Consider the following 23,494-nt stretch of genomic DNA (forward strand, 5'->3'; position numbering starts at 1 on the left):
CAACTACTTTGCACATGTGCAGAAGACCTATTTACTACGGCTGTGGTGCACATGCACTGTCGCATAAGTTTTCAAAAAGTTGTGGTTACCCCCCCATTTACATGAAGTTGGAGTGTCTTCAAAAAGTTCCACCTTGGGACGACTTCCTTAAAAGTGGCATTTTCAGGTGGAGAAACTGCTACATCAGCACATTTTGAAATGGCAGCACAGATGTGTTGTTTCACTTTTTGCAACAGATTTTTTTATTATTTTTTTTAAACAGAAGCCAAACTGTCATTCGTCACTTGCTTCACTGCATTTTCTAAAACAGAGCCCGGTCAGTTACTTGTTAACAGTACATTTAATAAAGGATTTGAGTAAGTTTCTGTGCTGCTTGGCATGATAGTGCATGATAACAGTTTCATAGATATATTTTTAGGCATGATTTCTTCCCAGAGTGTAAGAATAAACTAGAGCTACAGAGTCTGAACTTACTAAAATGATAGACCTCAAGAGTACATGTTTTCCATACTACCCAGACAACATTGCTTTCTTCACAAAACTTTTCAATCATCGCTAAAATTACTTTCATGTTGGAGTGCAGCAAGAAACACAAATAAAAATGAAAATGCATATTCTTTTAGCATAATGTCTTATTTTTTTCTGATGCCAAAAACCATACATATAGAGCAGAGTCGTATGACTGACCTCGCTTCGCCTTGAGCCAAAGACGTCCTGAACAAGATTCCCCATTTACTTGTTCTAGGTCACCTGTTTTTTTTTTTTGTTTTGTTTAGTTTTTTTCACATCGTCTACATTTTCTTGAGATGTGTGGCCCTTCTGCGTGCAGACTACAGTTACAATTACACAGTGCTGCAATAACCTTGGCTAAATAGCACTAGATACCCCAAGTGTTATCTAACTCGCGAGAGTGGGACCTCGATCAAGTGACTCAGCTTTGTGTCACCTCTAATCTAATTGTTTCCCTAATAGTCTTCCAGCAGATTGCAAAATACGGGAGGAGCGCTGGACTCACATTGAAGATGGCAACGTAGTTGTGGATCAGATCGTGGACCACGCTGATTTCCTGAGGGGTTTGTCCTTGAGTCTGGAACAAGCAGGAGGAGAAAACGGAGGCCAGTGTTTCACTCGGCATGCGGTTGAGGTGGGCACACAGCTGAATCCTGAATCGCCGGGAAAGAAACAAGTTCAGTGATGAACCGGAGTGTACAGGGGCAGCAAGGAATCAACAGAAACAACCTCGTACAGCTGATCACTCTTACAACATAACCCTCCTGGTGGTTCAGGGACTCAACCAACAAACCCCCTGTGCAAGCTTGCTCCTCTAATCGGCCGTGCAATAATTTGGGTGTCAGTTCCATGAAACACAAAGATCATCTGTTGTTACATTTTAGCGTAGTGAAGCAGTTGTTTTTTTTTTGTTTTTTTTTTAAATCTTGACACATTAGATTGTTCACAGTTTCCAAATTTAAAACAGCCAAGCCAACTTTACACAGATCATAAGTGATACAAGTTTCACAAAACACAACAAAAAAAACAAAGACTTGAGTTGTGCGCTTTAGTTCGGTGTCTGATAACTGGTTTTACTTTTGAGCCACACTGACTTGGAAAATGGCAGCAAATGCTACACATTTATAGTGACATCACAAGCTTACTCTCTTTTCTTTTTGAAGCACTTTTATTTTACAAACCGTGCACAAATATATCTGAGAAATTATCCGTCCTAATTGGTCATAGCCAGAGCTACAGGGAAAAAAAAAAGAAAGAAAAGAAAATCTCACACATAATACTGAGGGCAGAGGGGGTCATTAGGAGAATAGAGGAGACAACAGGCTAATCAGCAGGTGACAAATAGCAACTCGAGGGCGACTCGAGGTGAACGACCTTCGAGTCTCTGCACTTGTTACGGCTATTGATGCTGTGCGGCCCGCGTAAAGCGACACTCGTTCCACTGGCAACCGGGTCAACAGAGAATATCTGAATAAAACCCAGTTCCGCAGCAATTTAAAGAGACATATGAGTGCAGAATATGGTGACAGCAAGTGGCCGTGTGTTAATAATGGACCTTCAAAATTCACAGAGCGCCATGAATTCGCTGCAAGCGGCACTGATCAGGTGGATTTGTATTTCATAGCCTCAAACAAAGGCAATGCAAAATTTTGAAGGAAGTGTACGCTGTGCAGACATAGACCTGGACCACACAATGGATTAAAGCAATGTCAATTATCTACAATGACACTAACTAGTGTATAAGGATAGGAGCTATGAATTCACTTGTACTGTGGTTATAGGCTTGTTGGGTTAAAATGCATGTTGATGTAGTTCTAGTCTTTTATCAGGGATAAAAGGTAAAACATTAACACAAGTTTTAGACTAACCAAGTACAGATTCTAGATAGTGTGTGTGTGTGTGTGTGTGTGTGTGTGTGTGTGTGTGTGTGTGTGTGTGTGTGTGTGTGTGTGTGTGTGTGTTTCAAACCTATACAGATGCTGCAGCAGGGCTTCAAGAGTCGACCTGTTGATCTTCGGCAAATTCTCGATAAAAGTGGAGTACTTCTTTACTCTCTGATTCTCGTCCTTTTCATCTGTACAATTGAAACAGACCATAAATATATTGAAAAAAAAAAACAGAAGAAGGGGTAATTACATGAGTTGCTATGAATTCAGCATGACGGTCTATATTTTTTGGAATATTTTTGTAAAATTTTGTTTCTAGGCTGTTAAATGCCAACAAATTATGCAGTCACTTGTTTCTGTATGCATTGGAAGATCATGTTGAAACAACTTTTAACTTTTTTTTTTGTGTGTGTGTGTTTGTGTGTTCTCTCTCTGTGCAAGCACAGATTTTTCATTGCACTAAGTACTTATGTAAGCACAGTGTAAAGACATGCATGTTACATTCATGAGAGCTTCCGAATTGCCGGTATGTGTGAACGTCCACATCCACAGTATGTTCGTATTGTGATGGACTAGAAAATGAAGTAACCAGAAGAGCCTGATCTAACGTGACACACTGAGGATCGTGTCTGACTGACGGAAACAATCCCTTGTGGAAAACTTTCCCATGTGTGATTTAACTCATGTTAATATTCTAAGTTGAAGCTATTTGGATGTACAGACTTATAGTATAGAGCCTAACATTGCTCCGTACTATAGGGGAGACAAATGGGGAAAGTAAATTGAAAAAAACAATAACATTTAGTGCATTTAAATGCGTTTGTTTGATATGCCTCACGTACCAAGGGCCGAAACCCAGTACGGATAGAGCTCTTTGGTCAGTAGGGCATCCTCAGCCTGCGATAAGAATCTCTTCAGGGTGTCGGTTACGTCCTCGAGCTGCTGCTCTTTCTCTCTCAGCTTCACGTTACGGGCGTCGGTGGTGAACTCCTCAAGCAGGAGGGCCACTCGATCTGGGTCCCCCGGTCGCTGGTAGACGCCCTCCTGGCACAAACCTGATTTTAAGAATTAAAAAAACAAAAACAAAATAAAAACCTTTAGCTCATCGTCAAAACGTTTGTCTGTGTTTAAAAGTGAAAGCACACAGTATAAAGAGGATTATAGAAAAATACCTAACCTTATGGACAGAGTTGTGGGATGCAACAATGTTACATAAGCACATTTGAATCCAAATTGCGGGGACGATAATATAATCAGCACAAGGTAGATTAACCTTCTGTGGTCTTTTAGAGTTCGACTCAGAGTTAACTTTTATTCCGGCACCTCATTACACAATGTACAACTGATAATAATAACAATACTGTCTATGTCCCCATTCTTTGCATACATCATGCAAACTACTGAGGTGACAGCATCTAGATTTGATGTGTTTATATCCTGTATATAACTTTTAAATTGAGAAATCCGACGGCACCGAGTGCAAACGAAACCTTTTTCATTTTCTATATTTCTAAAAATATGGCGATAAAAACAGTGTCATAGGCAACATTAGAAAATCATAAAAAATCTCACCACAACACAGTGCGCTGGATGAATCAGCTCCTCAAGGGGAACTCATAATAATACTCGTGCTGAACTTTTTTTTTTTTTTATACTTTTTAGTTCTGCAAATAAATATCATGCAACCCACCGTACTGAGTGACAAAGGCGATGCAGCTGTCGACTATAATGGGAACACCATTTTTAGTCAGCTGCTGGTCGCTCAGCGCCTTGCCGTCTGTGCCAGCAGCCAGTGTGATGGCCGCGTGCCAGAGGGTGAAGTCCATCTTGCTGAAGCCGTGGATATAAACTGTCCTGATAAGACGAGACACGCAAACGCTCAGTGTTTAGGAAAAGAAATTATTCGCAATAACAAGTGTTGTGCAGGCTACTTAAGTACTTGATTACAGTTTTGTTTTTTTTGTCTCTCTCTTTTCATGTTTTCTGTAATAAACTCGGGTCAATATTACTGTAGTAATGACGTAGTATCGTTCTTTAAATATTTATCGATTAAGTGACCTACTTGGTAACTTGTGCATATCTTGACAAATTAGAAGGAATACAAGAATATATGAAAAACTTTATAAGATTACTTAGTGAACAATAGTATTTGGACCATTTGCTTTCGAAAAAAATCTCATTATCCCAGTTAAAGCACTTGATTGACACATTAATCGTACAATTTTCCTGAAAAGGATTTTTCAAACTTCTATTAAATAAAAACAAAGAATAGAAGAGTCCAAAATGTGTTTTTGCAGAACACAAAACAATAAACGATGATTTCCCACAAGGCCTGATCAAAAACACACATACGAAACAGCAATTAGTGGCGCAAGTCTTGTTGCGTTACTAAGAGAAAGCGTGAAACCGCTGGCTGCCGCGAGAGCTGCAAGGTGTTGTGTGCCATCTCACTCCTCCTCTCTCCCACTGAAGCCGGCAGTCTGGCAAAGCTTTAATTACCTCGGATGGTTACAGTAGGTGAAGTGCATTCAGACTAACAAGACAAAAGGCGACGTCAAAGCGAACGGCGCTGCATAATGCGCGCCGTTGCTGGAACACAAATACGTTGCCAATTAACTCTTTCTTTTTTTTTTTTCTTAAAGACATACCTTCCACACTCCACCATCAGCAGGACTTGGATCTTGTCCTCGCCCTCGGTGTGCATGGAGACAGCTGGTGGAGGGAGAAAAGGGCGACAGGTAGTGAGGAAATAATGCCGGCGGTGAAGCTCCGTGCGCCCAAAAAGGCCAAGACACGGTGCACTAATGCAAAGTGATGCACCGGGGACAGTTTCGGGCTGACATTTAGACTTTATTCAGTGTCTGCGCCAAGCATTTAGAAAACTTCTGGCATGAAACTTGGGAGGCAGACGCATTCATTAGCGGCCTCCGAAAGGTCTTTATTCTTCTAAGTGTACATTTATTTAAGTCGATCGCTCATAACACATTGCACAATGTGTCTAGACACATCCGACTCGTCTTTTCAAAGGCGCAGACGTACCGGGGAGGAAATGGTGAGAGAACGGTAAAGTCAGAGAAAATACCAGGCGCATTCCTTTGGATTTAATAGCCTTTCCTTGTTGTATTGGGGGAAACACGAGCTTGGGCGCCAAGTGTCACACAGACAAGGGGGGGTGTGTGTGTGTGTGTGTGGGGGGGGGGGGGGGGGGGGGGGGGGGGGGGGCATGAACGGCTCGTGTCATCCGTCTTTAAACCTTTACATAAGGATGGTGCAAATGCAAACACACACACAAAAAAAAAAAAAATAGCAATGGCAGTAACTGACATTGTTCATCGGCACAATTGATCTTTTGAAATCAGAATAAGAGTACGCGGTGGAGAGAAAGTGGGCCGAGGGACTCAGAGGCTCTGCCGTAATCTCTTCTGGGGCTTCAGACAGCTGCTTGGATCATGGCTACAATCGCATACAACACAAAGTACAAAAAAGATGTGAGGCTCTGCAAAGAGAAGAGAAAAAAGAAAATCTCCTAGCAACAACATCTGGCACTTTCATCACAAGATGTGCTCGAGTGATGGATGGAGGGATACAAAAATAGAGGAAAAAAAAAAAAAAAGAGAGGCAGGGCTTCACCCAGAGTACGCTGTTACATTTTAGAGATTGACAGTTTGGAGAATGTTTCACTCTAGGACGACTGGTTATCGCAACACAAACAACAATGTATCTTTTCTTTGCCGTCTGCCAAGATTAAGTAAACAAGATGTAATCTATCACACAGCTGTAAAGGCAGTGTGATTTTACTACATGGAGCGAGACGAGCTCTTCTGCTTTTCATTCCAGCCGAATGTATTCACCCCTGCCTTGTGTCAAAGTGAAACATTACCAGAAGCCTTATGCTTTCTCTACAATGGCTGTTGAATTTTGTTTTGGATTGGCATTCTAGAAAAGTGGATTTATTTAGCCATTGATCAGTTTTAGGCCTCGTCTCACACACTGAACACGATGCATACCATGTAGTTTTCATGTGGAACCACTAGTGGGTGCTGTCGTTTTGAATCCATGCACGCATGCTCAGACAACAAAACGCTATCAACATTAATAATGTTGAGTACACAGACATTCACATGTGTGCGTTAGCGCAGCGCAATCTTCAGTTAGTGTTATAACAATTACTACTTAATAGTATAACCAATACTTTCCTCTTCCAAACAGTAAACACACCGATTGATCTGCACAAAGTTTAATTTGATTGTTGGCACAAATGAGAATCACTGTGTTACTTTGGCTAAACTATTTCTATAAAAAAAAACCTTGCATGTTGAGCTAAACAATTATAAACCAAAAAGAAAAAAAAACTAAACAAAAAAAAAAAAAAAACAATTAATCCCCCAAAGTCTCTCCTAACGAATAAATTGCTGTTTCTTTTCTTTGGCAGATTTTCAAGGGCAAAGCGTTTCATTCTGATCCAAACAACGGGAGAAGAAAGCACAGAACTTCAGAGATTGATATTGACTTGAGAGAGGTCTATTAACAGTGTTATCAGGTAAACGCAAAAACACTTGTCATAGTCGTTTGAACAAACACACAGCAATCCTCTTTTATCCGTCCTACAGCGCAGAGGGATTTTGTTTTTATTACTTAATATGTTTGTGTGATAAGGAACCGAGTCTGCAGCCTTGTTCTCTTCCTAATTTGTTCAGAGCCTCCTGGAGGAGCTTTTCCTAACCAAAATTACACTGATTCGAGGGGCATATTGTGAGTTTTCTTTCTTTTCTTTTTTTTTCTAGGCTGTGTAATGGTAGGCACTCACTTCACAGCGAGAATCTCTTGAATGTGACATAAAACCTGATCAAGCAGAGTTTGCATGTGTGGGCGTTGGTTTTCTCCACCTGTGAAAGAAAATATATAGATAAAACCACTGTAAATGGGAAAAGAAAGGCCAACCCAGCTTACAAATAAACAAATGGAAAATGACTAGAATTACAAAAAAAAACAAAAAACTTAAAAATAAGGGAAAAACATGCACAACTTCTAAAAAAGAGGGCCAGAGTGGTTAAAAAGCTCAAATGTCAAAACTGTCTTAAAATTAAAAAAAGAAAAAACTGCCCAAATCAAGTCCAAAAACAGCTGAGAATATAATGAAATATGTACCTTCCTGAATTGAAACTTCATGAATGCAAATTTCTGTACGTATATCAAATATATAGACAAAACATTTTAAAACGTGTTTTGCGGCTCAACCGATAATTTGATTTGGTGGAAAGTGACAAAAACGGCCCGTTTGGTCATAAAGGTTGCAGACCCCTGGTAGAGTCGATGGATGATATTAACAAGTCATCCAATTACTAACCAGGGACTTGCAGGGCCTTGAGTATGAGTAACAGTTTGTTTAATGCAGCAGCTATCTACAGATAGATTTACCTAGATTACCTAATTTCAAAGAAAACTTGCTTTAAAAATCACAACATTACACCCTATCGACCGGCACTGAACAGACGTTGGTTACAACCTTGTGAACATTGTGTAGAAACTTACGTTCAGTTACACTAATGTTAAGATCAGCATGTTAGTGGAAACGCCACTTAAAAACTAAATCCTTCAAATGATCCTCTTGCATGGACAAACTTCAGTGGAACCACTGATTTTGCTGGACTGCTGATTGTTCTGATGTCTATCTTAATTTTCGGATGACTGAGCACAGCACTGGGATTAATTTTCTTGTCTTTTTAAAAAAAAAAAAAAAAAATTCATTATTTAGCCCATTGCCGCAAGAGAAAGCGAGAACGCCTCTGAGTGAGTTTAAAGTTAATGTGCTTATCTTGTTTGAAAACCTTTCATTTCTCAAAGTTCCGCGAGAGAAAGGCTGATTTGTGCACTGACAGGTTAATGATTATCTGGCTCTATCTGTCATTTCCCCTCATTTTCTTTTGGTTCCTGTTATTTGTGCGGCAGATATCTTGACACGAGACATCACAAAAAGATCAATCTCCTCTCAAGTACACAGCTGAGCCCCCAGGAAGCCATCTCCAGAGCTACCGGAGTCTCTTTCTTTGGGGATCACTTTCTTTTATTTTTGTACTTGCAAATTTATCCACTTATACAACACGTGGCGGAGAAATAATTCAATCACTTTTGAGTGACAGTCAGAACTACTTATGGGGGTTTAGTAAAAGAAGAATTAATAACATGCAGGGGAAAATAGGAAGGAAAACTAAATGTTTAGATGAGCCGTTTAGAATCCAACTTGAAAATCAGGAAATCTTCCGAGGCCCGGCAGACTGGAATATCCACAATCTGACCACTAGCCGAATCCAGCCACTGTGTTTGAGACCTCCAGGTTAAAGTCTCAAAAAGGAATTTAACTCGCGGTTTGTTCAAGTCTGTTGTTCGGAACTAATCTGCAAACTGGAGTTTACATTGGGCGGCACCTCATTCAATGACAAACCGACTTCAAAATAAAACTGGATCAATAAAGAGAATATTTAAAAAAATGTATCTATAAATTAGTTTTAGTAACTTGAACTTCAAAAGTGAGTGTTGAAAACTTGATGAACGTCATTGTGATTAACATCTCGTCCAACTTCAGTTCTTTCGAGGCCCACTCACACTTAAATGAGAAATCTTTTCCCTTATTCTATTAATTGAAACTCGCCCAATGCCTCAAAACCCATTAAAACAACAATAATTTGTAGGAAACCGTTATACTAGTATACTTTTAATGTAGTAAAGCCAATAACATAAAAACTTGCCATGAAGTGGAAGAAAATCCAACCAGAGAGGCCTAGTCCATGTTTCACATAGAAACCTTTTCTTTGGAAGAAATTCAGTTCGATTTATGTATTGGTATATTATTGGCTGCAGTAATCATCTTTTCTCATCACATTCTCTTATCTATTTATGATACTCGGTCAGCAGAGGGATTCGAACCAGCAACTTCCGATGACAAGCTTGTTTCCCTAGCAAGACCATCAATGTCCTGACAAGCATTTCTTTATGGATTGCGTTTGTACTGATACCCAAAAATGCAGTTTATTTGTGAATTTAATAAAGTGAAAAACTACAATAAAAACGGAAGTTGTTAATTTCTTACACCAAACTAAGTAAAACATAATGGTAATAATGAATGAAAACATACCAGCACTTACAGGCCTACTTTTAATTATTGATAGAAATGCAATTTGTTCCCCAATAAATATGTGTAAAAACTGTATTTGGGTTCTTATCACGAGCTGCTGTTGTGCCAAGTTTCTGCATAGCAACACTTTGACGGCTTCAAAAACAAGAGGAACACGGTGGTCAAACGTCAGTTGCACACAATCAATGGTGTCTCGCTGATCTCACCAGGTGGATGACAAACCAGCTGCAGCTGCTTGTTGTGGTTAAAAAAAAAAAACCTTTTCTTTTTTTTTTTAGCCAGAGCTAGAGAGTGATCATAGCTGCAACCAAGCGGGTGAGGCAGATCGGTGCCCTTGTGTCCTTACCAGTATTTAAAAAATGGTTTTAATGACATATTAAATATGGAAAAAAAACCAACTAAAGCTGTGTCTAAGTCCATCAATTTTTCAGTAAACTCAATAGCTGCGGTCACAAACAGCATTAATCCCCGGCAGGTGACATAATAGGATGCAACACATGCTTTCGTTGAGTGGATTTCGAAACGTTCTTTTATTTTCGTGTCAAATGTGTCACCTCTGTAAGAGATTGTCTGCCGTGTACAAAATTAAAAAACAGTGCGAAATAAAAATTTCATGTGATTTTGTAAAAAAGTCTAGAAAGCAGACCCCTGGTTTAAAAAGCTTAGTTTTGGGATGGGTGAATGTGATGAGGCGCTTTGGGGCTGCTCACGCAGCTGAAAGGCGCTATACAAGTGAAAACCATTTTATAATGACCCCAAAGACTCGGAAGCTTCACAGATTTTTCAAGAGTGTTAAACACCCTGAAGATGTATGTCGGGCCATAGGAAACGCGTCCTTTGTTTTTTTTTTGTTTTTTTATTGTTTTCCTCTTTTCACATTCTTAATGTAACTATCAACATAAGTTATTAAATCCTGCTACTAATACAAATAAAGATGTTGCAGTACGTTGAGAAAGGCACATGTGCAGGATGTCCAAAACTTTGTGAGAATATATACCCAGATGTTTCTCCTCCACGCTTCTCCGAATAACATTTAGGTGTCTCGAGTGAAAATGCATCGTTTTTGCATTTTCGTCGGATTGTTTTGAAAACAATGCTTGTTTACATGGAAACGGTCGGATCGCTAAAAAAGGATGCCATTTTCACGTTGGGCCACTTTCAGTTTAAAAGTTTTCACTTGAAAATGCTGTCATGTATACTTCAGGAAGATTTATTTTGAAAATGTAGAGACCTTTTTTTTAAGACCGATATGCGAAACAGTGTGGTTTTGGTCAACATTTCATCATCAAATGTTTTTTCCTCATTTCATAAAGTCTCGTATGATAAGCTGATATTCTACAATAACGGGATTTAATTATTTCAGTGAGCTCCCTATAAAGGGTTACAAAGCCCGCGTCAGGAAGAGCCAGCGCAAAAAGGATGAAAAAAACATGAGGATGAAATTACCTTATGTGGCGACCCTGGAAGGGGAGCAGATAAAACACACCGTCATCAAACACAATGTTGGCAAATCCCATCCAGTTCCCCACTTCTCAGGGAATACAGTTTTTCCCTTCGCTTTCCCCGCGTGATGCAAATCACAGGGCTCAAGGTCTGAATTCGCTTATTTCCGTCTTCCCGGCTCTAAAGCAAAAGGTGGGCTCCAAGTCAAACTACTAATCTTTTATTTTCCCCCCATTGAGGGAAAACTTTTCCTCAACTTCAGATTGCACGACTTGCCCTCAGTAGTTTGAGTATGTTTTAGAAACCATTAGTATGATTAATTAACAACCTGGCAGACAGAAAAAAATAAACTGGTAACAGACGAAATCACACTTGCAGTGCACTCCTGACGCGGTCTGAAGTGAGACGCGTTGGAAACATGTCCCGATTTCTAATTGAAAAGTGTATTTATTTAATCCCTGGGTGCTACACGAGGGCACCTTTCATGTGGCGGTGTCACTATAGAGAAAATAACAGTTAATCCCATGTCACAGACTGTGAATCCTAAAGGGATCCTTTCAGTGCTCCAGAACCTACCATCCCCTGACAAAACGCAGTCCCTTCTGGCGCCAACGGCTCCCCAGCTGTGACAAATATGGTTTGAGAAAGCCGGGAATAAAAATGAACACGGCTGCAGTTCTTTATCCCGCCCCAGGTGAGAGGATGGGGCGGCGCTTTGCGCGATTTGATCCATGTCGAGCTGTAAGTGGATTAAAAAAGATCCATTGATTCTCCCCTCCTCCTGTTCCCACGTCACACTGGCGCAATCAATTGAAATGTCCCGAGATCGTTATTATCTGCCAAAGTGTGCGCAAACTTTTGGAGCCTTCCACGCCGCCTGGCAGAATTCCTGCAGTCAAGCGTCTTTTAAATAGCTCGCAATTGCCAGAAACGCGGACACATTGGCTAAAATCAATGTAAGTGGGCTGTGGGAACAGTAGCACCGTGACACCCTCCTACTGTGAAAAGTATGCATTATAGTGAGCGCAATGGATGCCACATTACTCTCTGTAAAAGCACATTTTCATGCCAGATTCTGCAAAGAGCTTGACAAAAGCGCAATCTCAAACGAGCTGACGTTCGCCTCTCAATGCATTATCTAAAATATACCTTTACTGACCTCATTCTGACTGAGCACCACCCCTTATAAATACATTATATTTTCACTTTACCCTCGCACGATTGTTTCCTACTGAGACTGAAAAGACAAAGGCTAAGAGAACAGTTATAATGGAGCGACAAGCCGAAAAGTCTTCCGATTACACACATTAATTGAAGGTTTAATGCATTAGTACAATAAAAAGTCTGAGTCTGTTGAAAAGCAACAAAACTTAGCATCTATATTGTGAAATTACTGCATTTGTTTTGAGGTTTCTGTAGACATTTGGTGCTCAGAGTGATGGAAACCACAACCTTTTTTGAAAACGGTTCCTAAAGTGGAACTTTTAGAAAATGCTCGGACTCCCATCTCCGGGGAAACTTGTGTATGTAAATAAAAGTAGAAGTATATATATATATATATATATATATATATATAAAAAAAAACAATCTTACTGAACTGTTCTCCCTACCCTCACAACAAATTGATCGAAAAGTCTTGGAAAACTGATTTTCACGAAATCCAACAAAATCTGTTAAAACTTCATAAAGTATTTCGTCATTAATTCTTAACAGAGAGAAGACAAATGCTTCGAGGAGGATGAATAGCTTACCCTTGAAGAATGAGTACTTTCGGCTCCGTCTGTGTTTTTAAATGGACTTACCTTATAATTGATCTGAAAATTGTGTGTATTCTACAATACCTGTGCTGAAGGGCAGACAAAAAAATTTATAAATAAATAAAAATCTAATTAACTATAATCTGTATAATCTTTGATTGTTATCATGTTGTTCACAATCCACATGATATTAACATGTTAAGAACAGCTGTACTCAGCTGGTGGTCGTCGATATGTGATGGCATTAAAGCAGAACTTTCTCTTAACGTGGGAGCACTCTGCATCGGCAGCCCTGGGCATTGCTGCTGTGTGTGTGTGTGAGTGAATCTGAGAGCAAATAGGTGAGTTTGACTGATCAAGTATGTGCAGCATGAGCAAAGTCCATTAGTCTTATTGCATCTGTGCTCAAATTAAAGAGAAGCGATCACCTCATAAATGAAAGGGAGCCATTCGAAGGCTACCAGATTTCTTTTTTTCTTTTTTTAAATCTTGTAAGCAAACAACTTGAATATTTTCTATTAAAGAAGGTCGATCAAAGTGAAGATTTCCCATTCAGCCTGTTCTGTTTCCCAATTTGTTTCAGTCTCTATTCTTTTTTGCAGATGAAATCACTGATGGATCCACGAAAGTATCTATTTTGTTGTTTGTTTATCGCGTTGCTATCCCATTTATTTAGGTTGAATTGGTTGTCAACACAACGATGAGGTTTCATACTGGGAACATCTGTGTTCAAATGTGCGGCTTCAAGGTGAAAACTAATCCGAAAGAAATAGTCACAAGTGAAGAACGGTGATGGAAACCCCCTTATCTAAGTACAGTAACGAAGCATCTGCTCTGTGGTCTGAACAGTAAATCACAACCAGGACTAGGCAGAGTTCCTCTGCACAGGAAGTCAGAAAGAGGAAAATCACATTGCACATACAGTATGTGATGTGCTTACTGAGTTCCTGTAGCTGTTTGAGCTGTAGGACCTCCTCCTCTCCCTCCGCCTCTCCGGAGCTGAAGTGCAGGACAGAGCCTTCCAGCATAAACCAGCCCAACCTCCAGTGGTAGAGGTCATGGCCCTCTTTGTAGTGCAGCCTGCCAATCAGTTCGCTGTCTCTCCGCACAAACCCCTCCAATTTAGCCGGGACGAAGCACTGCGGGTCAAGCAAACAAGAAAACAGTCCCGTCACTAATTGAAGAATTTCTCCAAAGAGGAGCTTTGGCTCAAAACAGACACACACGAGTGCAACATCGATGTTGAAGGGGTGCATCTTTTTCCACATTTCGCTGTACCCTCCTTCCTGCCAGGCGCCGTCTGGGCCTTGTTCTGCGATTCACACTGAAAAAACAGAGTTCTGTAAGGCGTGTGGTGCAGATGGGGAGACATATGGACCGAAGCAGCTATACCTCCTCCTATCTCTGGTGGAGTTGCCTGGGACTAAGAAGATAAAAGAAAGAACAGGGGACATATTTATGTAGGGTGTTATTACAAGATCCTGTCAGCATGTGGGGGGAGAGATAGCAAGACCACTTGTTTTACTGAAAGAAGTACAGGCAGCGCGGGGCTCAGCTTATGTGCATCGCAAAGGAGCAGAGGGAGTGGAGGAAGGATGTGTTGGAGTTCTGGCTGCACATTCAGACAGGTTTTTTTTTTTTTTTTTGACTTTTAAGTGGAAAAAGAAAGCATGAAAGAAGTAAAGAAGTGAGCGAGTAGAGTGTGTGCCTCTGCAGTAGTGTGCCACCTTTGTTAGCGCCTGAATCCAGTCGTGCTGCGTTTCCTGTGTTTCGGCTCCGACGATCAGCAGCCGCTCCGTCTGCAGGTACAGCTCCACGGTGTAAACAGCCCTGCCGGAGACGTACAACTCACTATTAGGAATCCGTGAAGGAATAACTCTTCACAAACTCACGCAGAAAGTGAAGAAGCACCCCCCCCCCCCCCAAAAAAAAAACTAAAACATCCATGTTTTCACACACATACACAGCATCCTATATAACCTGTTTACTTTGTTACTTCCACTTGGATCGATGCTCTCTGGGAACGTTTGAGGAATACGTGATTACAAGCAGCAATCTGTTGCTGCAGAGAAAACTTCACCAGGGCGCTGGAGTGTCGAGAGCTTTCCTCAAGGCTGCTCCGGCGATAGCGAGAGAGATGGGTGCAGCGCTGCTCTTTTACTTTCCCTATTCACCTTGATTCTCTCTGTGTGTTTACACTGCACTGGCAAATAGTGTTAATATTCTGCTAAGGCAGAGGTCTTAATGACTAAAAGAACCAATGTTTGCTCCAATAAATACAATTAGTCTGGAGCCAAAACACACAGTCCATATCAAAATGAAGAAAAGTAGCTTATAAACATACAGTCTTGCAGGTAATGTAGTTTTAATGTTGGGCCAGTAGTGAGAGCTATTGGTTGCTTTGGTCATGAAACCACATACACATGCACACAGAGAGCAATACGCTACAAACACGAACAATGGCGAGTACACGGACATACGTACGGACAAACGACATTTCAACAAATTGACACACCCAACGCAATATTGTGTTCACGATTCAGCAGATTGAATGTAGTGAAGACGAGAGAAAAGTAATGAAAAGAAAGGTAAGACTGTATTATTTAAAAACATGATACTTGCTGTTTCCTTAAAAAACAATCAGAATTCATCCCTTCTTGGTATTTCTACACTGTGACCACTGTGACCTTGACCTTTGGCCATCAAAGTCTGATCACGTCATCGAGGATGGAAAGTGAAACTCGTACCAAAGGGAAGAAGATCCCCCCCCCCCTCAGGCGTCTGGAAGGAACCAGGATGGGCAGGACAGACAGATGGACCACCTGAAAACATTTTGCCGGCAGGTTCACAGCTGTCGACAAAAACTTCAACCATCCATCAAACCCATGCTGCTGATTGGGTTGACAAAGACAGCCAAGTGCTCTCAGTGACAAGCTTCTCCGACAAGAATTTTGTCGCGAGCCGCAAGATTAGACTCTACAAACCACAGAACTGGTGGAATTTTCGTTCCCTCATCTCAAAGCCACTGGTTTTAAAATGGCTTGTTGGTTTGAATCTTTTAAAGACTTTGAAAGTAGTTAAATTACAATAGAGTTTATGAGTTTATGAATCTAGTTTTAGTAAGGTTCAAATTCAAGGGGTGCGGGAATTTTGGATTTATTATTATAAATACACTATTTTGGAGGGTCCAGCCTTTTGTAATGGAGTGAATTGAAATAGAATAACTCAGCATTGCAGTGATGGTGACATCATGTAAATGTATTTCGTGTGAACTGTATTTCATCATTTAAACTCATTAAATTAGCTTCATTTATGAAGGCAATAATGCGAAGCAGGACAAAAACACAAGTTTATTTCTTTACAGGGGTTATTTCCTGTAACAATCCATCAATACTGGCTTTTAGTCAAAAGGAATCAGAGTGACAGCAGCTACTTAGCTTCAAAAATAAATCACCCAGTAAGAGGATGGCTGTGATATTTCTGTATGACAAATGTTTCCGTTTCATAAGTAACTCAGATTGATAATTTATAGGGGACAAAAAACAACTCCAACAAAACAATTTGCTCTTATTGTTTGTATTATTCTGCTACACTTTTTACTGTCCACCTGCCGCTGCAAGACATCAAACGTCCTCTTTGTGGGATAAAAAAAAAAGAAGGATTATCTTGAATCATATCTTTTCTCACTGACCTCCACCACATCTGCACTTCGATCTGCCTTCTCTCTAAGCCCAACTGCCGATCGAGCCCACGTGACCACAGGACGCTTGGCTTCCCCATCTCTGGAACTCCCTCCCACCCAGCATCAGCAAACACCAACCCCTGAACTCTTTAATTTCCCACTTTAAAACGTCTCTTTTGAAACAAGCATTGTCACGTTAAACAATCCCTGAATGTCTTTTATTAATATGGGTATGGTTTTTACATGACAATCGTTTGTCAATTCAAACATGTAGAACTGACCCTGATATATCTATATATCTGCTAGGACATGATTTGAAACTCACTTTTCTAACTTCTAGGCTACCACAGACCTGTAGTAAAACACTTACTTACATCATGCTTTAATTGCATTAAATTTCCACGCATCAGTGGGTCGATACAGGGTCGCCACCTGCCCGGTTGACGACTTGAACAGAAACTGTACGTGTGCATCCGGTCGATTTGTATATCAGACCCATACTCTTTCGAATTCAAAAGAAAAAAAAGCATGCATACATGTCCACATGAACATGCAGGTGAGATCGGAAGGCAAAAAGGCAGTTCGAAAATCTTTCTCATGGTTCCTCTTCCTCCGCACACACACCACACCTCTCTCAGTGAAGGTTGCACAGGTCAGACGATCACTCCCTTAATGGTGTGCGCACAACGCCGGGTAGCAGCTCCCTTTCTATCAACTGGTCGAGGGCGCCTCTAAATGCTACAGCAATAGGTGTTTAAGGCGGCGTGTCACGGGGGGTCGCAGCAGCGTCGAGCCTCTCTTCTCACACGTGTCGGAGGAACGGTGAAACATGGCTGTTTGCGTGCCCCTTGCTTGACCCCCACACCTACCCCTCCCACTGTATCCAGCTCGGGCAGGTGTGCAGGCGGCTTGTTAGATGGTTGGTGGGTGGGGTCCGGGAGGCGGCGGGGGGGGGGGGGGGGGGGGGGGTCCCAAAGGGAGCATGAGCGAGAGAGCATTGGAAGGGATGGGGAAAATGCTATCGTAAGGAAAAGGACAGGAGCGGTGAGAGATGAACGCTGGATCACGAGAGTCCCAGAGGGAAGGAGCGGCTGGGCGAGAAGAGGCGAAGCAAGGTGGAAAGAAAGGGAGAGAGAGGTGTGCCGAGATAATGAAGTACAACAGAAGGCACAATAAGAGACGAAACCATCCGTGACCACGCAGGCTCCTTCCTGCACCGCATCTGCTTTCTGCTGAAAATCAACTCGGCTGTATGTGAAGTTCATGGAGGAAACGATTTCTCTCTTCCACTTTCAAAGGGCGTGCACTTTGTTCCGTCTTTCTAAAAGTTTTCGCACTCCAGAAACAAGGTTATTCACAGAAGTCATGTCGGAACTATCACAGTTAAACAAGCTGTGAATTCTGCTCTCGCTGGATGCACGCGGCCAGCGATCAAGACTTCCTACTCGTCTGCAATCCTGAGCCACACTGAGTATTTGTGCTCATTGTGAGGAGAGCACTCCGGGATCCTGAAGTGTGCTTTAGCTAAATTTTAGGAATTGACAGGTGCAATGGCTGTGACACTAATCGAGAGAAAACTAGTCAGGTCACACAAGTGCAAAGCCACATAGCAGAGTCTAAAATTTAAAGGTTTCCACACTGGAAGTGCTTGTTTTTAAGATTCTTTTTTCTTAACACGTTGAACCTTTTATCAAAACAGAAGAAAAACCTCACAGATGGACCTGCTGATTGTCTTTTAGCCTCCTTTTATTAGCTGCTACCATCCCCTAAAAGTCTCAAACTGTCTCACGAACACACTAAAATGCACCTGGAAAATAAAATGTACAGGGCAAGCATGGGGCTAGAGTGGTTAAAAGTGTTTTGTACAATTTCTGGATTGAACCTGGTGGCCGAAGGAGCCTTTCACCGTGGATTTACTTTGGGTGCTTCCACTTCTTCCCACAACCCAAACGCAAGATTGTTAAGTCAAATAGTGACTGGCTGCACGTATGAATGTATGTGCCGGTACGGTATGGTACAGTACAGGTTTTAGAGGGTTTCCACAAAAGTTGTGGATGGTACCGAAAGTACCGTAAAAATATTTGTAACTCCTCCGTTGAAGTACTTAGCACGTCGGTATGGGTTTTCAAGCTGTGTCACAGAGAATGGAGCCTCACGGCTTTGCCGGGACACTTGAGCAACGCCGCAACACCAAATGTGTTCCGCGCTGGTCTTACTGTCGCGTAATGATGTCAATTACCTGCGTCGTCTGGGTACGCTTTGCCGAACCGTACCATGCCGTACTGCACAGTGGGAACAAGGCTTATGTGTTTCTGTGAGTGTCTGTGATTGTCTCGCCGTGTTCGCTCAGGTTGATTGGATGAATAATATGTATGGATGGAAGTAATGGATTTAATGAATGAGGTGGAAATACTGTATAATATTTTCCGGATGATGTTGAATCCACCATTTCATTCACTTTGTTCAGTTGGATTAAACCAGCACCAATGTTCAGAAACTTTCTAAAGACTTTCTATGTTTTATCGATGCCAATAATTACTTTGCTTGGAAACCTTGCTTGTTTCAACTTGTTGCAACGATATACATTAAACACATTTTCCTTGAGACGGTTTCTGATTTTTCCCTACGTCGCCTCTTTTTCCCCAGTTTTTGATCGTCTTGGCTTTGATTGGATTTGTGATGATAAAATAAACAGCGAATGATTGACAGAGGTGGTTGTTTTGAGAGACTAATGCGGATGCATGATCGTCACATCCTGCCTCCGTTGCTTCTTCATCTGAAATTAGATCACACGTGAAAGGAGTCGGGTTCTGAGTCCAGGATATTTTGGCACGGAATAGACAATACAGCAGAAATTACAAATAACTTTCTTGTATCTGTTGGGTACTCGCTGAGAACTGCCTCGCTTGCTCTGAAGTGGGAGCTAAAAATGCTCCTTTAGTCCGGTGAGCTAAAGATACGCTCACGGCTTGCTCAATGAGCATATCAAATGTGATGAAACACGGAAGAAGGAAAATGCCAACAACCGTGTTCAAACCGAGAGCCAAACACAGATTCAAACCCCGACTGATATTTCGACTGGTAACTTGATAAATATGAAACTACCAGGAACGCATATGAACAGTCGTGTATACAGTTTAGTACGCACCTCAATGAAAGGCGCTCCAGTCCAAATCTACAAAAGTGGTGCTTGGAGCCAAACAAATTTGTGCAGAATATATAAAAGAAAAGCAATAAAGGATAAGAAAAGTTGGTTTGACCAGCTACACAAAGGGATCCCAAGTCATCGGCAGACCAGATTGGCAAAAAGTAGGTGTTAATGCGGATAAAGCAAACTCTTGTGTGTCAAATTAACATTGTATGCCCATTGTTCAACACCAACAGGTGCAAAAAACACTATTTTCTTATGCATCTTAGATGGAGTACAGTAGAACATTCGTTTCACCAAAGCGATGTGAACATTTCTCCACAACTTTATGCTTGAGAACCATTTAGAAGCGACACAGAATGAAAATGATTACTTTTAATATAATTCAATTTCATTCAAGGAGTAGGGTTGATCATTATTGAGCAAAGTTTGCGTGTACACGTCACCGGTGGTTTAAACATGCACAAAGTAAAGGAATATACATTCCTGTCGCTTCTTTTTATAGTCCCCATAAGGATTTTGTGTGCTCTGGAAACTCCCTAATTCCCAGTACCCGGATATTTTCATCTAAAGTTTTAAAAACTGCTATTTTTGTGCACGAGAGTTGAGAACAGAGTGACATAGTGAAGATGTGCAAGAAAACGGAAGGAAGAGGGGAACAGGCAGGGAGCAGAAAGGTGGATAGTTTCCAAGGTCTGTAAAATAAATTTGAAGGTCAGGATTGACTATAATATATCAAATATTCCTGTTGAAACAGGCAAATGAGTGGAATAAAAAAAAAAAGATGTCCCTGGAAAGCCTCAGCTTATCACCATCCAACATACTCCCTTTGCATTAATTCCTCACGAGTGGGTCTGTAATATTCATACAACTTTAGTGGACGTATGTTCCGGGGCAGCTCCATAATTCGCAGTGTCCTCTGCCACGCCGAAATTACCCAAACGCCGCGTTTAATGGGAACGACACCTACGGTCTCCTGTAGCACGGTGATAGGCTGCTGGTGGGAGAGTGTCATCTGCATACATTAATATTCATGAGCGCCGCAGACAGTCAAGAGGTGAGACGTGCGCGCAGGCACGCTGGGAACCCGAGGAAGTTTGGGAAGCAGGCGGCAGCGAGAGGCAGGGTTTAATCTAGTGAAACGCGCGGCCATTATGAGCGTCACTCCACAGAGGAATAATAGCTTCTCTCGGGGTGACGCCGTGACCTGTAACCGCGGCTGCATGTGCCAAGCTAAAAACGGTGCTTGTCAGCGTTGCTTTGTGGCCAATGTGTGTCACACAATATTATCACCGCGAGCTGCTGTGGTCGCGCGCAACGCATTCCAGCTCGTTAGAAAGGTCACAGTTTTAGCCGGCCAGATGTGTTACTAATGGCGGTATAAATAACATTTACAAATAAAAGCATTGTTCCCTCTTCATAACATCTGCTGCCGTCATTAAGGACTTGGCTTATGCTTTAATCATAAGCCATTATCAGACTCCGTGCTCGGAGACTTGACGCGCGCCGGCACGCGGCGTACGATCCGGTGGGAGTGCAAAGTGCGTGAGCGGGAAGGGATGGAGACATCTGCTTCGTCTTTGTGTGTTTGTATCGCATCCAGCAGAAATAAAGAAAAGTTTCTTGTTAGAGCAACTTTTTTTTTTGTTTGTTTTGTTTTTTTGTTTTTTTTTAATAATCTGATGATGGGAGGGAGAGGAGGGTGGCACGGTGACGAGCGAACACAGGAAGTGGCAGTTAAAGCCTGCGTCTCCGCCGGAGTAAACAGGAAATATAGTGCTCGTAAAGCGCTGATGGTTCGGTTAAACTGAATAATGCTCATTCTAAGATTATGCTAATGAGGCATATGATGAGAGAGGGAGACGAGGCAGGAGCTTGTGTTTACACATGCGAGTGTGAGAGGTTTTGTGTGTATGTGTGTGTGTGTGTGTGAGTGTGTTTATTTGAAGCTCTGTAATATACGAGTTACATGTGCAATAAATTGTGATTTAACCAATATAAGAGAATAAATCAGTCCAAAGCTTCTTTGTGTGCACATATGTGTGTGTTTGAGTGTGTGGGTGTGTATGCATGTGTGAGTGTTTGTGCTTTTGTGTGTTTAACAATGGCATAAAATATGATTTGGTAGAGGAGTTGCAAATGGAGTCTGGATACGTCTGAATATATGTGCAATGTGTACTGTGGTGGCTTGAAATACTGCCACTCTTCATTTGAAATTTGAATTATTCATTCTTTTCACTTTATACCATTATTTATTCATCCATATATAATACATTTATTCATTTGTTGGCTTTGTTTGTTTTCACTAGAATCTGACTGTTTTTGTACTTTGTAATTATGCTGTTTTTAAGACTTTATCAAATATGATGGAGAAGTGATTCCTTTTTATTTCTGATGATTTTGGAGATTCTGTAGCTCGCTGTAAGTGTGCATCTATACCAGCAAGTTTGACATCACATTAGCTTCAAATGAAGGCTCCATAACTTAAATAATCCGTGTATGAGTCAACTTCAATCATTGGAATTAGACGAATAACATACGCTTTTCATTTGCTCTCATGTATTGGGGACAAAAAACACATTTAATCATAATAAGAAATGTGCAGGATAAAAACAGAAGGTATACAGGTGGAGAAGTTGGGTTTGACTCTATGTATGGGAATGTCAATTTACACGAAGAAGCTGTATTTTGTTTTGTCTTTTACATTTCGTTCTGCACTTTTCATTTTGGAAATTAATTGTTTTTCACTTGTATTTAAGAAAAATAGACGCTTCATTACCAAAAAATTTTTTAATAAATCACACACCCCAGATTGCCATATGCCAAAACTTGCTCTCATAACAACAGTATCACGCAATTCTGAAAAGAACAACAAAAAACAAAAACGCCTGTTGCACCTGTTTCCACATTCATGTAACTATATGTCATCCTAGTTTGTTATCCCAGTAGCTGTAGCATATAAATGGTATCCGCATTTCCCTGAACTCTGCCTTCCTTCCTCCTTTCACGAAATGTGATCTTTTCCAGTTTAAGGTGTTCCACCTGGCATGGCAAGGGGTTTAGAATTTTGCCAGCTAAAAACAATAAGGCGGCGAGCGAACAGGAAACAGTTTGGTTTTGGTTTGTTTCCGTAGCTGCATTGTGCACACGGGGCGCTTCGGTGCATGCGTGGTGGAAGAAAAGCCACCGTCTGTGCGGCTGCTGCTGAGAAATCTGATTGAGAAACGAATTAAATCCACTGAGTGGTGTGCATGCGCGTGCGTGTTCATACCCAGCTCCGGTCATGGTCTCAGAGGAGCTGACAGTCAGGCTGGCCACGTCCGTGACGTCCACCCGGCCGATGGGGGAGGCGCTGCGCTCGCTCTCGTAGTAAGTCAGGAATCCGCCCTCTAACGTACACCAGCGCCGTATCATGTCTGCAAAGTACAGACACATCATAGACAATATGTGAAGACGCATGTGGGTTGAACAAATCGCAGTTAATCAAAGTTTACAATGGATAACCTTGAGAGACGACTCATCTTGGTTTTCAGGGAGACCAAAGGTTCAATGACAAACAAAACGAGATATACAGTGTTTCACACGGAGTAAAGAAAGTATCAATATCATCCAAAATTTCCCACAGAGTGGACGTTTTCTTGCTCTTGCTTTCTCATGCCACAATTACTATGCGGGGGATCAAGGACTGAATATTCTTAAACGCATCCAAAACACTTCATTCCTAATCATCTGTTGTTATGCCAGGCTTGTTCACGGCAACAAAGACAGGACAATCACACAGTTTATTAGAAAAATAACTTACAACACGAGCCAGAAGAAGGTCATGAGAATACAAAACGTGTAAACAAAGAATAAATTCATTACAACCAAGCCAAAGCGAACCGGAGTTTGAGTGTCTGGCTGGCACTCATCCTTCAGTTGTCTGTGAAAGACATC

At 41.4% G+C, this 23,494-nt stretch overlaps 1 protein-coding gene across 1 annotated transcript in view; it reads right to left on the reverse strand.

Moving 5' to 3' along the window:
- The window catches only part of arap2 (ArfGAP with RhoGAP domain, ankyrin repeat and PH domain 2), a 148,979-nt gene that overhangs the window by 25,605 nt on the left and 99,880 nt on the right, over positions 1-23,494 (reverse strand). Inside the window, exons 16-23 of the mRNA XM_080486352.1 lie at positions 22,830-22,974; positions 14,456-14,558; positions 13,669-13,867; positions 5,045-5,108; positions 4,087-4,250; positions 3,239-3,451; positions 2,479-2,584; positions 1,016-1,163 (exon numbers count right to left, since the gene is read on the reverse strand). Coding sequence (XP_080342478.1) covers positions 1,016-1,163; positions 2,479-2,584; positions 3,239-3,451; positions 4,087-4,250; positions 5,045-5,108; positions 13,669-13,867; positions 14,456-14,558; positions 22,830-22,974 — 1,142 coding nt within the window. The remainder of the gene's footprint in view (positions 1-1,015; positions 1,164-2,478; positions 2,585-3,238; positions 3,452-4,086; positions 4,251-5,044; positions 5,109-13,668; positions 13,868-14,455; positions 14,559-22,829; positions 22,975-23,494) is intronic.

The sequence above is a fragment of the Lipophrys pholis genome (assembly GCF_963383615.2).
Source record: "Lipophrys pholis genome assembly, chromosome: 18".
NCBI lineage: Eukaryota > Metazoa > Chordata > Actinopteri > Blenniiformes > Blenniidae > Lipophrys > Lipophrys pholis.